The sequence below is a fragment of the Podarcis tiliguerta genome, assembly GCF_965153285.1.
Source record: "Podarcis tiliguerta genome assembly, chromosome: 3".
NCBI classification, from domain to species: Eukaryota; Metazoa; Chordata; class Lepidosauria; order Squamata; family Lacertidae; genus Podarcis; species Podarcis tiliguerta.
Window position 1 is genome coordinate 37,673,498 of NC_139536.1, and position 17,256 is coordinate 37,690,753.

Consider the following 17,256-nt stretch of genomic DNA (forward strand, 5'->3'; position numbering starts at 1 on the left):
GATAATCCAGCATGGTCTCGTGCAACTTCTTATAAAAATCCGATTTTCCTTCATTTGGAGCATAAATTCCTAATATCAAAATTTTTTCTCCTTGATACTGTACTTCTATTGCGAGAATTCTTCCACTTTCATCTTTAAAGAGAAATTTTGGTGAAAGGCTCTCTTTTGCATAGATCACCACACCTCTCTTTTTAACTGTATCCGATGATATAAATTCTTGACCAAGCCTTTTATTTATTAACACCTTTCTATGGAGCCTAATCACATGTGTTTCTTGTAAGCATATAATGTCCAATTGTTCCTTTTTTAAAATATGAAAAATTTTAGACCTTTTTTCGGGACTGTTACAGCCATTTATGTTCCAGCTCAAAAGCTGCAGAGACATCCTGGATAGGTCTGGTTATTCTTTCTGGGGTGGTACCTTGTTCTCCGGTCCTTGAGGATCCGAGGGGGCGGGCTCCCCTGGAAGTTCTGGCGCTGGCAATCCAAGTCCTTTGTGGAGGTCTTCTCCGTGTGCTCCCAAAAACTTGTCTCTATCTTCCACTGTTTTGATTTTGATCTTTCTCCCTCTGTAGGTAAAGGATAATCCTTGTGGGAACTCCCACCTGAAGATAATTGCGTTGCTTCTCAACAGTCTTGCCAATTCCGTGTAGTTAGATCTAAGGTCCAGCAACTGCTTAGGAATATCCTTGTAGATTTCAATTCTCTTGCCCAAAATGTCTAGTGACTTTTCGTAGTGCAGGCCCAAAATCTTGTCCCTTTCCTCCTTTGATCTCAGTGTTATCAAACAATCTCTGGGCTTCTCTGTCCTTCTGACTCTGCCAAGCCTGAAAGCAGATACGATTTTGAAGTCTTTTTCCTCTAACTTCCAAAACTTGGCAAATTCCTTAGTTAGAAATTCAATAAAATTATCTTCTTCCACCTCTGGTATTGACCGTATCCTCAAGTTGGTCTCCCTGTTTCGCAGTTCTGTCATCGAAAAGTAAATCTGATGTTCTCCAACTTGTTTGCTGAGTGGTCTTACTTCTTTCTCAAGTTCTTCCAGTCTTTGACTAGTATCTTCAGCCAGTTTACGATTTTCACCTACAGCCTCCTTTAATTCTCCAATAGACTGGGCATTCCGTGCAACTTGTCCAGTCAGCTTATTCAAGCTTTCTGTGTTCTGTTCAATTTTAGCTGTATGCAAATCAGCCTTCTTGTCCAGAGCCTCCAGTTTCTCCAAAATTTTCTCCAAGACAGAGCTAGTTGTCCCTGAAGCCATATCTCCCAGGTGCAGCTCCTCTGTCTCTCCCTCCCCTGCCTGTATTAGGGAGGCCGCCTCTATGTCTGGAGGCAAAGTGGAAGGCAAGGCCGGCACAGAAGATCTGCGCTGTGAGGCTGCAGATAAAGTTAGAGTTGTTTGTTTAGTCCTTCCTCTTCTCCTTGCGCCACTCATTCCAAAGTTATCTGTAATCCAAGGTCAATCCAAGTTGTTCCCATGAGAAAGCAGAGTCCCAGATACAATAGTCAAACAGAGGCCGGGAAAGGGAAAGTAGGACAAAGTCACTGCTGTAAATCCAAAATCCTCTAGAGGGAGCTTAGTACGTCTTCAGGGAAAAGATCAAATCCAAGTTAAACTTGTAAATTTAAATCCATGTCCATCGCCTCCACAATGTATTATTTTTAGCAGAGTAAAACTTAAAGCAAAACAGTGTTTCTTACAGTGCCTTGACTGCAACAGTTTCAAAGTATCCAGTTCCAACTCAGAATGTTTCAAAACCTGAATTCAATGTATCCAAAGTTGCAAACTGGTGCTCTTCCAGGCAGCTCCAGCACCAGAGATTCTTATTTATTTTGTAATCCACTGGTTCCACAGAAGAAGAGTATCAATGCACTCCCAATATGACCAGCAAAAGTCAATAGCTCAAAGTCTTTCACTCAGAAAACTGCTTTAACAGGGTGCCAGCATTTAGTTAACGCATAACTTTTTGTCTCCACTCCTCCTGCTCTTTGCTTAAAGTTCAGTATAGCGGGAGATGGGCTTCCTGCTTATCCTCACTCCGTTTTCAGCCAAATTTCAACTTTTTTTAAAGAAGTTTTAAAAGTTTCAGAAAGTTCTCAAAAAGTTTCAGAAAGTTGACAAAAGTTTCAGAAAGTTTTCAATGTCCAAATTTACTCACGGGTTGTAGTTTCCAAAATTCAGAAAAGTTGCAGGAAGAAAGGACAGCGCTGACCGGCAACAGCAACGCGGCTTCACTTCGCTGTTTGCGCAACGACCCACAGCGCCGCTACCCCCTCCGCGATCCGGAGCCCCTTACGGGGTCCCTTCAACGTTTTGGGGGCTGCTTCTGGCGCCCGCCGGGTCCCGAGACCACAGGCTTCTGCCACCTGTGGTTTTCCTGAATGGGTCTCCGCTTCGCCGTAGCGGACGACCCGTTTACAGCGGAGCTCCCTTCTCCTTACTCGGAGAAGGCAGCCATTACCGGTCGCGCCGCCTCCGGAAGTCTGAAAAATCTTTTTTAGCATGGTAGCGATTTTCTGGAACTCTCTATTTGTATCAGGCACACACCTCTGTTGCAGTTTTTTAATGCCTGCTTGTGTGCATTTTTTTTTTTTTTTACTGAATATTTTATACCACTTCTGTAAGCCTCTTAAGACTTTTTTTTCCTTGTTATACGAACGCTGCTAAATAAATAAAAGGCATGTTGACATCAAGATACTAGGTGTCAGTTGGCAAACTCTTTTATCTGAACTTGGAGTTACAGCTGTTATTATATATTTGCTTTGCAATGCAACTTGCTTTGCATCTACCTCAACAAAAATAGTTTTAAATTCTATTTATTTTGCTCCTATTGGATTGCGCACAAACTATTTCTGGGAAATACCTGTCTTCCCCAAATATATAATGCACAGAAGGAAACCTGACATTTATAGACGTTTTCTAAAGGCAGGGGAAACTATTTGGCCTGCAGGCATATATTTATTTTTCTGTTGGTTAATGTGTAGATCAACATTTTCTACATACATATAATAAAAATGTCAGAATAGTGTTGTGCTGCAGTTTGCTTAGCCAGACAGGTGCCGCTGCAAACTAAAGTGTGATGACAAACTGGACTCTCGAAGCTGCTGGGCCATTGCAGCAGCAGCAGCCTCAGACGATGGGGGAACTGGAGATGAAGCCAACCAGGCCTACCAAATTGTGGAGATTTGGTTTTGGAGACAGGTGGTGGTTAGCAATGCAAGCAGGGCAATACAATATTGCATTGTATGGTGTGTGTTAAAGTATTCTGTAGATGTTTGAAAGCTTCCCTTTCAAATGGCTCCTAGTACGTGAAATTGCCCCCAATAGTTTTTTTTTAATCATACCAACACCCACACATACGTAGTTTGATATATATATCTTTATTTATTATTTCACATATGTCGCAAATCAGACTGAGGAGGCAGCTCTGCTCTCTGAGCTGAAGTGGTTATAATTGCAGCCAAGTTCTGCAGGAATTCTAAGGCAGCAGGTGGTTGTGGGTCCCTGCAACAAAGCACTAAGGGCACGAGCAGCCTGGATATAGACAGGGGCCATGAAGGGGTTTGGGCTGGTGATGGGGCAGGAGGATATGCCGCATGTGGGTTCCTCACAACGGAGGCAAGAAAAGACCCAGAAGCTGGAAATGCCCTCATGGGAGTGAAGAGTATGATATAGACAGGAAAGAATGAGAGTACATGGAAGAACTATAGAACAGGCATAGGCAAACTCGGCCCTCCAGATGTTTTGGGACTACAACTCCCATCATCCCTGACCACTGGTCCTGTTAGCTAGGGATGATGGGAGTTGTAGTCCCAAAACATCTGGAGGGCCGAGTTTGGGGATGCCTGCTGTAGAATCTGAACTCACTACTGTTCCTTTTTGAAAAATCCAATTTGGCTGCATCTCACCTAAGCATCTCCTTTCCATTAAGTGGCCTGGGTTGTGCAAAGCTGGCTTGAATGTACCCTTCAGAAAACTCCCATTTTACATTCTCAAATGGGTGACGAATTAAGCAGCATGACTAAGGGCTAGACAAGTGAAGAATGCAGCATGGGAATTTGGCATCCAGAACATTTTCAGTTTTCTTTTGGCAAATTTTAAAGAGAGATGGGGAAGAGATTAACTTGGGAGTGCATTGGCAGTGTTTGGAGAAGCCTGCACATGGAGGTGGCAGAGTAGGGCTTCTAACCCTTATGCCTTCAGCACACACCTCTGTATTCTGCTCTCAGAAGTACTTGACCTCAGCCCTGAATGGATACACAAAACCCTCACATCCATGTTTTGTTTTATCTGCCTCTGACCTTACTGGGGCATCCTAGCCCTCTCAAAATCTCAGCCTCAGAAACAGAATTTATGCAAAGCAAACTCCCATTTTCTTAATCTGCCTGGTTTAGCTCAGGACACCAAATTCAGAACCCCTTTTCAGGAGCCAGGCATGAGGTATGACTTGGGCCAAGTGCTACCTATTACAGGTGCAATCCAAAGAATAACCTCCCTACCACTAGCTTCAGGTATTACAACTGACAACAAAATGAGGCAACTGCAATAACTCAGGTGGCTTTTAAGATTTTCCCTTTCCCCACCTCATACAGCTTTGCTATATTATGACTCTACCACCCCCCCCCTTTTCTCAACGACGTTTTTAACAGGGAGTGGAGATTCTGATCCATGCTAAAGTAGCACCAAAGGCTGGCAGTTGTTCTGTACTAGTAAATCCAAAGAGAGGCAGCCATTTTGGGAACACGTCGCAGTAGAAAACCAATCCTGCCTCAGGCTGCCTACAGTGCTAGGCTGGAAGGCTTGCAGAGAGCTGGAACGGCAATTAAGTGGGGATCTTTGTCCTCATCAGAGGAAATAGATGGAAAGGGGCAGCACTGCATTCAACTACACTGTAGCCATTAGCATTAATGAGCAATCTAAGAGCAACACACTCCCGAATTTGTATCTATTTTTCCACTCAGAAGAAGGGAAAAGCTAAAAGCATAAAAAAGGACTTGGCCAAGGCGACAGAGCAAGTCAAAGGCAGGCATGGGAACGGTCCTCAGAACAAGGGACTTCACCCTTTGCTTAGGCTAATCTGTGTATTTACTATATGGTTTTAAAACTATTAGAGTGCTTCCGCAAGGCTTGTAATGATTAGGCAAGCCTGTGCTTACAAATCCAGCAAGAGAGCAGTACCAGGTGCTCCCAGCTGTCACTAACCCATCAGGTGCAAGGAGCCAGAATCCTTCATTCTTCACTTCTGGATCCTTTCACCTATTAGGGGTACTGCATCAAGTTCATGTGACACTTGAGGCAGCCTGCGGGGTCCTCCCCAACTCTTGAATGATTTGGTTTTGCTTTTTAAAAAGGGTTCTTGCCCAAACATGTAACAATGAGATTGAAAGCACTGCCACAGCTGTGATGTTTTATTGTTTTGAAAATTTGGCCTTTAAAAGCGTGAATTACTTATTCTGAGTACTGGGTCCTAATGATGCAAGAACTCTGATGCTTTGGGTACCTGAAGAAATGTGAAGTTATCCAAAGCCCTCTTCTTTCACCAGTGTGCATGCAAGTATCAAGGAGGCTGCAGTGCAGTTCTTAACTCAGAAGAGACTAGCGTGCAAACAGATAACTCTCTCCCACTAATGCCAAACTGCTGTAGTTCAGTGGTAGACAGTGTCTGCTTTGCATGCAGAAAGTGTCAGGTGCAATCCCCAGCATATCCTAGTAAAAGTGAGGATATACTTGGAGAGCCACACTGCCAGTTAGGGGAGAAATGCTGATGCTTAGATGGACCAAGGCAGTTTCCTCTGTTCTTGTGCCTCCAACTTCCATGGATGTTCTGTGCAAAGCGAGAATGGTGGCACTTGTGGGCAGCGGGGCCTGTTATTGGTCTTGACAAATAACACTGACTTCACCACCCTTCTGGCACCAGCTCTGGAGGTCATGCCACCACTTCAGAAAACTCTTTGAGAGTTAAAGGGACACAGATCCCTTTCCATCCTGCCACCGAGTTTACTGGAGAAAAGCAGAGCAGGGGATCTTGCAATGCTCAGAGCGGCGAGAGAACAAGCGAGATTTCGGTGCAAGATCCAATTTGCTAGTAGCCAGTGAGTAGGGAGAGGCCAACCTTCGAGAAGAGGGCACAACCGCACCCCTGCCTCCTTTTGATAACTGTGAAGGCATGCAGGCCTCCTCCTGGCAAAGGGTATAGCTACACAAATGTCTGCATGCAATGGCCCAACATGCACCCATGCACTTCTCTCACTACCCCCTGATCGCCTAAGTGCTGCTGTTACCACAAGCCACACTCACAGCAGGATAAGAGCTGTTCCTTCTCTGCCCAGCTCCCATAGAAAAGCTTTTGATCCCCCTAAATAAGTGATGTAAGGGAGCTTAAATCACAGGGTACCGGCTGTGTCTGTTTCATGGAGGGGGAAAATGGAAGCAGGCTCTGAGCTTGGGAATGAGGAGGTAAGAGGAAGAAATAGGGATAATGGGCCATCCTAGGTCAGTCAGCCTAACGTAAGGGAGGCACTTGGGGCAGCCCAGTCCAAGAGGGTCGTCTCAGCAAACGCCTGTCTCTTCTTTAGCCGCACATTGTGAACATCAGCCACTGTGAGAGAAGGAAAGCAAGAGTGAGTACACCTGTGAGGGCCCAGAAGGTAGATGAAGAACTGGACCATAAACTGCTCCCCCCACCACCTAAATCTGACTCAGGCGTGGCCCAAGATATTTGGCTACCCAAGGCAAAGGACAAGATGGTACCCTCCCCAATGAACTCTACTGGATTGGCAGTTGAATCTTACTTTAGTACTGTCCTCCACCACGTCTGAGGACAATAGACTAGATGAGGAGTTGCAGAACAGGCTTCCAGTAGAAGGGCATAGCTAAGGGACACAGCAGGAACAGCCAGGGAGCTGCCTTCATGGTCTCCCTACATTTATTCGCTGTCTGAGACCAGCGCCTCACTTTGCCACCAAATTAACAAGGCACTAGGCCTTGGACCTTTATCTTCTCTTCCTCCTTTATTCTCCATTTTCAACCCATCACCAAAACACAATGGTTCTCTCCGCAGAACATGGCAAAAACATGGGCTATTCCTCTTCATTCCCTGGCTTCATTCCTGTCACTTCTCCCCGCCTAGCCTTCTGCTGTCAACCTTCTCATCCCTTCCAATTTCTCAGTGGCCAACCTTTCCAATGAATAGTTTGATGCAATCAATTAAGTGTCCTCCGCACATTTAACGCATGACAGGAGCTCTGAAAGGGACAGCAGGGCTGCAATATTGTGAACGCACTTTCTGTCACCTTTCAAGTCCTGACTCAGTCTTCTTACCTCACCGAGGTTCATCACAGCACTCCCACTGCCTTCAGGATCCATGCTATTGAAGAATCCTACAGAGTTTTAAGAGAAAACACAAGGTGATCAGTCATCGAAAAGACTTCTGTTCCATCTGTTCTCATCAAGGTGGTCCCTAAGGAAACTTACAAATAAAGGCTGGAGCAATCCAGATCCTTTTAAATTGATGTTTTAAATACAAAACAAGTAGGAACTATACAGACATATCTAGAGATGGAGCTCCACAGGCAGACCACCACTTCCGAAATGGCCTGTCCAAGGATGCCTGGAATTGGGCCTCAGCTAAATCCAGTAAGCACTGAATTGACCTTTAATGGCTTGTAGGCACAATGAATATTAAAAATGCCTACTCATAAATTTCCTTGCCTGTTTATTTTTCTTGATGCATTCAGTTGGCGGCCTGCTGGCCATAGTTAAAATATCCTTCTTGTCAGAGCGGTGAACTATATGTGGCTCTTGGCTGATTTATCATGTTCCTACCTAAACCCTGTCAAAAGGAGACTTGCCCTTCAAAACCTGGCAAGGAGTTGGTACACTGAGAATCTGTTGTATACCAGGAACCAGGATATATTACATACATCCTAAGGCGAAACACCATCACATTTCAAAAGCCAAGAGGGGCTCAAATTGATCCTCACTGTTGGCAGAATGTCCATTACAGCAGAAACACTGACAAGCCAAGTGTGTGGGGGGTGTTATGTCCCCTCTGAGTCCATATAACCATCACCAGAGGAAAGTGATAACCTCTAAGATATTATCTAAGGTCTACCACAAGCAGCGGCCTGTCTGGAGGGAGCTAATTCCTCCTCCTTTCTCTCAAGGAGAAACCCAGTTGAAATTAATAAGGAGTGATAGCTGTGTAGCCGTTACCTACACCCCAAAAGAACAGTTTGCCTGGGATAGCTGTTTTATACCAACTGCCACCAATAGAGAAATACAACTGTGTGCACTTCAGGCCTAAAGGCATGTTCCTACACGCCGTTGGGCAGATTGCCCAGAGAAATGGCTCCCTTCTCAGAACCACTTACTGAACATCGTCTCCAACTTGACTAAGCAACAGACAAAGTTATCAAAGTCCACGCCCAGTGACTCGTCAGCATAACGTGCCACCACCACTTGGTGCAACTTGTTGTCCAGTTTGAAGCCTAAAAAGGTAGAAATGGGAGTGTTAAACCAGCTTGAAAGAAACTGAGGCCTTCTCTGCCTTAATGAGGTTCAGCATAAGAGTCAAGGCCAGAAAAAACAGTTCAATATTCACTGCACCCCGGGGGGTGGGGTAAGAGTGTGAAAACTTGTGAAGAGAATAGGGCCCAGGACCATCTTTGGCTGATTGTATTGGTCTAAGATTGCGCCTATATTTACCACACAGATGTTGCCAAATGTCCTTCCTGATTTTTTTAAGAAAAGGAATGCTGAAGGAGAATTTTTGCTCTCAAGTCACAGAATATTGTTTTCTACCCACGTGCAGTTCTGATGAATGCTGCCAAATCCAAAGCTGTTCTAGTAGGGGTACGGCACTAGAAACAAAAGGCCGAACTGCTTCCACACAGGAAGTCTGAGAAGAAAGACCATCATTCCTCCTCAGATGGCATTGTTTAGTGGTTCTGTGTTCAGATTCTGAGAAATGAATTCTGTCCCCCACCTCGGCAAAAAAAAAGCCCTGGATAGCGATTAGAAAATAATGCTATTGTAGGAGACCGGTATGGATTCAGACTACATAGCACAGTCACAATGTCAGGGTCTGCAGCCGATAAGGATCCCAGCAACCCACCACCAAAGTGTTTGGAAACATCCCCTTCCATGCTTACCACATGTTTCCAAAGCCAGGCGCATCTCATAAGAGCTCATAGTGCCTGACTTGTCCAGGTCATGCTGGCGAAAGACATTCTGTCATGATAGAGAAAGAAGGTGATGCTGAGGTTCTGCTTCCTCCACACACACTCTCTTGCCATCCTTAAGCCCCTTCCTCCCACCGAAGGTTCTGTTGAGCACATCTCTCTCTCTCTCACTCACTCACACACACACACACACACACACAAAAGCCAAGTCTGCTTCTCTTACCAGCCAGGTCCTAATCTTGTTCCACAAAATCTGAAACTCCACAAGGCCCAGGCGAGCACTGCCATCTTTCTGAAGAGCAGAAGAGTCAAGGGAAGACATTGAGTGCAAAAAGGAGGACTTCTAATCCCAAAGTATTGGGGAGCGAGTTGAATAGAGGAGGAAGGTGTAAGCTCATTAACTGCTCAACATGGCAGAAGATAGAAACAAGGAGCCTAGAGATAGTGTTGGCTGGATTCCAGGTTCACCTCACCCACCCTTGTCTTCCAGGTGGACAAGCCTAATGCTTTTGCAGTTATCAGTACCACACATCTGCCACCTTGGAGCGGCTGCACTTCTGAACTGCTCTGTACAATAGAATGAAACAGTCTATTTAAGCGAGAATAGCAGGGAAAGGTATGCACAGCTAGGAATCGTGCACTAGGCCACAATGATATTGAGTGAATGAGATATACACACACACTTTCACTTCCAAAAAATAAAGAGGGGGAACGTGAAATGAAAAGTGAAGTAGAAGAGAGGGGAAAGAAAATTTACATAATGATAGTGTTCTATTTTAGCAAGAAAGGGCTAGCAACAGAAAATATTTCTCCATATTTTTTCATTCCAGTACTGGAAGAAAAGGCCCATCTACATCTAGTGAGGATTTTAAGAGGATTTCAAGAAAAAAGAATGTGGCAACAACAGAAGAGATGGACATATGTTGGCAACAGGAGCGGGAAACCTGATTTTTAAAAAATGTATTAAATTAAATTAATTAAGTTTTATTTGTACAGTGGTACCTTGGGTTACGAACTTAATTCATTCCAGAGGTCCATTCTTAACCTGAAACTGTTCTTAACCTGAGGCGCGCTTTCGCTAATGGGGACGCCTGCTGCTGCCGGCGCGCGATTTCCGTTCTCATCCTGGGGCAAAGTTCTCAACCCGAGGTGCTACTTCTGGGTTAGCGGAGTTTGTAACCCAAAGTGTTTGTAACCCGACGTACCACTGTATTAATTTGGATAACTAATAAAAATTATTTGGAAAAGAAAGATAAAATAAGGCCCATCTCATGGTACATTTATCTTGTTGGCTGAATGCTCCCAAGATCTTGACACATTGCAGTGTCTAATGTAAGCAGACAACTGCCTCCAAAGCACAACTCACAACACACACACTAATTACACACGTGTATGAAGAGGGGAATTGCAACAAAATACAGTGGCCTAATACACTTCTGTGAGCAGTGCGACCATGAGTAAGCCAGAGAATCTGCATGACCTTCAACTAACACAGATCGGCTCCCACAATATCCGAACAATTGCAAGTTACAATAAGTCTCTGGCCTGCTATAGGGCTAGGACAAACTATACACAGAAGCTGCACAATTGCAAGCAACTGCCTGCCTACAACTAAGAGGAATAAAGAGGCAACTACCTCAAAAGTTGTCCTACTCTGCATTCGTAAATGATGAACACATCATGAGGCCACAGGGGCTCCCTTCACATAGATAATGGTATACACAACTCCCATCCCTGACCAGAAGCCATGCTGGCAGGAGCTGATGGAAGCTGTAGTACAATATCTAAAGGGAACCATGTTAGCATCTAAGAGGCTGTTCTCTCCCTCCTCACATCTACTTGGAGAAAACAAATCACAATTCCTTACTTTTTGGTGTTTCCAAATCAGTAAGCTAAGCACAAATCTTGGGTTTTGGGGAATGAAATGAAGCATGATCCCTGGTGCAGACTTAAATGAAGTCAGGGATAACCATTAACTACAGCTTATTGTGATGTGCAAACTTGGTCAGTAGGTTTAGGCTATTAAGCTTCATACAATAACACTCCCCCCCCCCCCTCGCAAAACTACCTTTGCCTGTAGAGTTCTATGCTATGAGCAGATTTGTATCCTTGCCCCACTTTCTTTGACCAAGATAACCCTCCCCATTTCTCCCTTCTCAGCAGAAAGGATACATCCATCAGGTTGACCATGTTACGGCAAGAATCCATGCTGAACCCATCCGTCTTCAGATCTTTGTCTGGCCGAGGGAGGAAAGAGACACACTGTTATTACACTTGGATGGGATGTTCAGAGATATCCACAGCATAGGCCAGGAGTCTGAATAAGAAGCACTTACGTCTGGCAATGACTCTGTTCAGAATGGTTCGGAGCTCAAAGACGCTGATTTCCATGTCCTGGAGGAAGGGAGAGAAGGCAGATCATTAAAAGAGCATTTCATGGCTTAGAGATTGTCAGGGGTCCAAAAGCAGCTCACTCCTAACTCCTCAGGCTCTGATCCCACCTTGGGCAGCCTATCAATGCACAGGGATGAATGGATCACTCTATCTACAATCCATGTTGATTTCACATACACGACTATTCATAAGTTCACTGTGCCCTGCTTCTACACCAATCTGCAATTCTGTGCTGTTGTTTTTATCTACAGCAAAATTAATCTTTAAATATGTATTTTATTCCAAAAGTATATATTTAAGTGCATTTTGCATCAATAAATGGGTTACTAAACGTACAAAACAGATTTATTTACATGTTTTGGTATACGTTTTTTGAGCCAAGAATGGCATCACAAAATTCAGAGTAGTGTGAAATCAGAAAGGCAATTGCTTTCTGATTTGAAACTCAGTCCCAGATTTGAAACTCAGTTTGTATCAGAATTCAGAAACTAAATTCTTCAAGCATCCCTAGTATTAAGGGATGGTTCTGGACAACATCAAGGAAGGCCAAGTCACTGAAGTAGTCATGGAAATTTGTCCGGACTATGAGCCCTTCAGCCTCAAATTCATATTCCAATGAACTATTGCCATCTTCCTCCAGAGATCACAAGCATGCTTCTGTTCAATGATATTTATCTATTGTGCTTCCCCTCAACTTTTCCTCCATTCTCCAAGTTCTATGTGCATGCCTCTGTCACCCTCATTTTATCTCTCCAATACCCCTGTGAGGTAGATGAGGTTGAAGGAAGGAGACTTTGGGGCATCCCTCAGAGAGGTCTCTGATCCAAGTGAAGTCCTCTTTCCACGGTGAAGAGGCTCCTTCGACACCTTCTCACTTCCACATTGTCAAAGCCACTGACGCTACTTTACCTGCTCGTTGCACACAACAACTGAAGGGGGAAGAAACTGACAGGAATGCTGAGTCACAGTACCTACCTCTCCTGCAAGCTGCCGGAACATGTTCTTGAAGTTTTCGTCCACATCATCCTCAGATATCTCTTCCTGAGGAAACAAAAACCAGGACCAGCAGGTGAAGCACTGCTCTGACTACCTAATTTCCCCTCTAGCTATCTTCAAAAACCACTGACAGCATCTTACACACTCCCATCATTAATTGCTATCTTCTCGCTTTCCATCAGCTGGCTTTCTCCTTCCCTTAATTCCCCACGCTTCATCCCATCCTGTTTTAACCAACAAGGATGATTTAAAATGTAGCTTTAAGAAGGAGGATCATTGGCGTGAAGGGACATTAGCCAAATGCTCAACAAAGTATTTTATTATGTGCAGGGGATTTATACAGTAACCCAAGACTATATTACTGCAACATGCTTTATGGGGAGCTGTCCTTGGGACTCATCTCAAAGCTTGATCTAGAGCAGATTGCTGCAGCTAGATGGATAATGGGAAAAGGCAGGGATAAGAGACCTGCATTGGCTTCCCCTTTCCTACCAGGCCAGGTTCAAGGTGTTTGTACTGGTGTACGAAGCCCTGAGCAACTAAGGCCCAGGATACCTTAAGAACCACCTTGCCCCTTTATGTCCCAAGCCAATTACAGAGATCACCCCCCATGGACCAAAGTATTATTTATTGCTTTCCTAGCCCAACTTTGGCGCTCAAGGTGGCATACATCACTCCCCCTCTCCTCATTTAATCTCCACAGCAGCCTTGTGAGGTAGGCTGAAAGGTCACCCAGTGAGCTTCACGGCCAAGTGGGAATTCAAACACTGCTCTCCCAGTTCCTAATCCAACACTGGAGTCATGCCTTGAATGTAGTGAGCCCAACTCTATGGAACCCCTTCGCACTAGATATCAGACAGGCATTGTCCCTGCTGAGCTTCACACGCTTGGTTAGAACCATTTTGTTCCAGGAGGCATTTGCACCATGAATACTTGTTTCGGTATTATCATCTTTGACGTTTTAAATTTTGTACACTGTATTGTTTTTACTTTTTGTAAACTGCTTTAAGACCCAGATACAGTGAAATGTGCAGAATACACACACACACACACACACACACACACACACACACACTTAAATGCTCTCATAAATAAGTCAGAATTAAAAAAGAGGGAGGTTTGACACTTAAAACTGCCCGCCTTGGGTTGGAGTGTTACCTCATCAGGCAGATCTGCGCTGATCTCCTCATCCAGCTCCCTGGAGAAGAAAGAACAATGTTAGGAAAGCCTCTAGTTCTGAGAAGATGGAGGAGAGCCTGGCAGAAGGGCAAGAGATATGGTAGAATACATCTCCACTTTGACTGTCCCCATTCAAGAGAGCAGTCCCAATAGATGTATCTAGAAGTTTGCTGTGCAGCTCACTGAGGCAGCAAAACATGGAAAGCCACTGTGAGGATAAAGACAATGGGTGGAATACAAGTCAGGTCTATTCCTCAACTAGCTTTTGAGTCTTTTGTCCAACATCTAGAGTATCTTCTGCTGCTCAGCGCCTTCCTTTTCTTAACCCTCCAAAAGTCAACTGGCATCCAAGCTAATTTACAGAAACGTAGCTGAGTCCCGAGGAAAGCTCATACACCCCTTACAAAGACCTAGGAGATGATAGTAGCTCACACCGAAGGCATGGACTCACTCTGTGTCTGACTGCTTCTCCGTGAAGACGCGCAGGATGAAGTCTGCTTCCTGGTGAGGCTCAAAGGTGGAGGGCACGATGATGTATTCGCCTGGGGGCAGGCGGATGTGGTTGCTCACCTCCCGCAGGTTGATAAAGGTCTCTGAGCGTGCCCGAGACTGGTTCCTCAGGAAGAATTCCTTCTTCAGGTGAATACTCTGGCAGCCCAGGTTCTGGGGCAGGAAACAGTTCAGGTATATTATACAGGGCGGCAAAGGGGCAGCCCCCTCCTTCATCTGATGACAACCTAGGCCTAGGCATCACATGCATATCTAGAAACATACACTCACACCATGCATTTAAAGCACTACAATCCCACTTTAAAGTCTCGTGAAGGCATCTGGCAAACCCATCTAAAATCATGCAACCACCGCACATTTACTGATTTTGCTTAATTTGTTGATGCATCCAGTGCAGAACTGGACCCCCCTTTCTAGCTTAGAACCTATACAGCCTGGACCATTTGGTCTGCAGCCATCAAAGAGATGGGTCTCTGTTTGCATCAAGCAGGAGGAAGGTACACGTTTCAGATTCCATCCAGAATAGGGAACAGCACTCTGTGGCCTCAACCCATTTAATTCTCGCACACAATTCAGTAATGGGGTTTCGGTGGCTCAGGGCATACCTCCTCAGGAACCTGCACACAGAGAGAAAACAGGCAAAGGTTAGGAAGGCGCTCCTATTAAGTGATGATGCTCAAAAGGGCACACCAGGAAGCCACATGGGGTTACCTCATAGACTGCAAAGCCAATGGTGTGCATGTCTTCCCCAGCTTTACGTGCTTTCCGCCGGTGCTTTTGCATCAAGGCCACTAAGAAGCTGCAAGCCAATTCATTGTCGTCCGGGTCGTCATCCTCTTCCAAGAGCTTGATTTTGAACTGGGGGTTAATCCAGAATGTAGCTGCAAGGGGGAGAGGGAAGGTGGTGCACAATCTTGTGTTTGTTTTGTACTGGTGTGTAGTGACTGTATACCTAGATTAACTGTTTGAGTTTGCTACGAGTCAATAAAAGCCTCTGACTAGTCAAGTAACTAGCCTCACAATATACTACAAGGTTATCAAGATTTGAAAGCAACCAGCATTCATCTTCATTTCCTACTTCTTCCTATCTTTCCTCATCTATTTCTTTTTTTAAGAAACTACAGTGGTAACCCAAGGTAGTTTTCCACAACTAAGGCATCCAGAAAGGAGGACATCAGGCTACAAATCGTGGCAGAGGCTCCAGGATGGTGAATTTATATACCACACCTCTGCAGAATGTGGGAGTCGCTTTACTAGTCCATCAGAACCAAAGAGGGCGGACAAAGAATAGGTGGCAGCTGTTACCTGGGTGGTTCCTGCAGCCTCCTGCTGTGCTGCCTCGGCGCCAGGTGCCCTCAAACAGGGTGGTATGCCATCTGCTCATGTCATCCTTGGTCAGAGCATCGGGGGTGAGGTTGCAGATCTCCAGCCTGGAAAACTCACGTAGAAAGTCTCGAAAAGACATCCTATAGGGACAAAAAGGTATGTTGAAGTCACAGGGCAGAGTGGAGAATCAGGCAGGGCAAGCGCAACGTCGCTCAAATGCTTAAAGAACCTTGAAGCCAAAGGAAAACACTTTCCACACCTACTCTTTAAACAACTTTGGGGTACAAACAGAAAGGAGCTATGGGTGTTTTTTTTTTTTTTAAAAGAGGCAATTAATTGGCATCAAACGCTTCTGCGTATCCCACTGCAGAATTAGGAATTATTGGGGGTATCTGCATGTCTCTCTGTGTGTACACACCAGGAACAAACAATGCCACAAGTCTCAGAACTCACCAGAATTCACCATCTTCCATTTTTAGCTGCAGTTCTTCCCTCTGATCGGGGTCCACTTCGTTCCACTCAGAAGAGCTAAGATAGCAACAGAAAGACAGTTATGCTGGGCGTCCCCCCCCATGTTGTGTCGGTTTGCATTTCTTAGTGCAGAAGGTATTGATCTGATGTGTGGAGATCTTTCCTATTCTAATTAATTCAAGAGGGTTCCTGAAGCTTCTCTGTGTGAAAGAAACAAGCAGAAGGTTCATGATGTTTGGGTTATTCCTTCAGAGAAGCTGAGTACAGTTGGTTTAAACTGGTTCTGTTATCTCTTCTTCAAGGTCATGCTGACTATAATAAGGGGCCAGAAGGACCCTGGGTTTCAGTTATTCTTTCTGTCTCTTTTCCTTCTGGTGTGGTGTTCTGTACACAGTGTGCTCAGTGTTAAGGTTTAGACTTCTTATAAGTTATTGTAAGTTTAAGTTAAGTCTGCTGCAACTGGATTTCTTATGGACAGTGCCAATCCCGAACGTACTGGATTTGTGACCATTATGCTCATTTGCCTTCAAGTAGCAAATGCTGGATGAAATAAAATTGCCTCTGGTCTATTTTTTGAGAATCCTGCAACGTGTTAAGTTTTTAACTATACATTGGAATCTACTCTGGATCAGTATTGAGTAGAATTTTAGTGACATGTTGCTCCTTCCAGTTTTATCTGGCAGCAGGAAAGGGCTGTGGTGGAGCCCATGCTTTGCATTCAAAAAGTCCCACGTTCAATTCTCCCTCCTGTCTGAAACCCTGGAGAGCTGCTTCCAGTCAGTGTAGACAATTCTAAGTTAAACAGTCCATTGATCTGACTCTATTAGGCAGCTACCCATGACCCTAACCTGATGTTTCATTCCAGCTCATGGATGAACAGATTCAATAATAATAATAATAATAATAATAATAATAATAAACTTTTATTTGTATCCCGCCTTCCCTGGGCTCAGGGTGGCTAACATCAAATATATAACACTGGTATAAAATCAAACAATAATCAAATTACCTCCTAAAAACAAGTCAGGATCAAATTAAAATCTAATTAGATGGTTAATTAGATCAAAAAGCACTGAGTTAGAAAGGAGATGGAAATTCTACCTGTGATGGCTTAATTGCACATGCAGATCATCACCTGATGTTCGAGTGATGGCACATGCATCTGCGAAACATTTTTTTAAGTGTCACCCGGATGCA

General features: G+C 44.5%; 1 protein-coding gene and 1 long non-coding RNA gene across 2 annotated transcripts in view; one reads left to right on the top strand and one right to left on the bottom strand.

The window, feature by feature from the left end:
* The window catches only part of LOC310674893, a 457,828-nt gene that overhangs the window by 97,753 nt on the left and 342,819 nt on the right, over positions 1-17,256 (top strand). The gene's annotated exons all lie outside the window — the stretch shown is intronic.
* The window catches only part of CAPN11 (calpain 11), a 32,555-nt gene continuing 18,661 nt past the window's right edge, over positions 3,363-17,256 (bottom strand). The window contains exons 9-22 of the mRNA XM_083434681.1: positions 16,042-16,116; positions 15,568-15,728; positions 14,974-15,143; positions 14,868-14,879; positions 14,204-14,415; positions 13,732-13,771; positions 12,553-12,618; positions 11,520-11,577; positions 11,356-11,420; positions 9,407-9,475; positions 9,154-9,232; positions 8,374-8,490; positions 7,322-7,380; positions 3,363-6,599 (exon numbers count right to left, since the gene is read on the bottom strand). Coding sequence (XP_083290807.1) covers positions 6,573-6,599; positions 7,322-7,380; positions 8,374-8,490; positions 9,154-9,232; positions 9,407-9,475; positions 11,356-11,420; positions 11,520-11,577; positions 12,553-12,618; positions 13,732-13,771; positions 14,204-14,415; positions 14,868-14,879; positions 14,974-15,143; positions 15,568-15,728; positions 16,042-16,116 — 1,210 coding nt within the window. The 3' untranslated portion in view covers positions 3,363-6,572. The remainder of the gene's footprint in view (positions 6,600-7,321; positions 7,381-8,373; positions 8,491-9,153; positions 9,233-9,406; positions 9,476-11,355; positions 11,421-11,519; positions 11,578-12,552; positions 12,619-13,731; positions 13,772-14,203; positions 14,416-14,867; positions 14,880-14,973; positions 15,144-15,567; positions 15,729-16,041; positions 16,117-17,256) is intronic.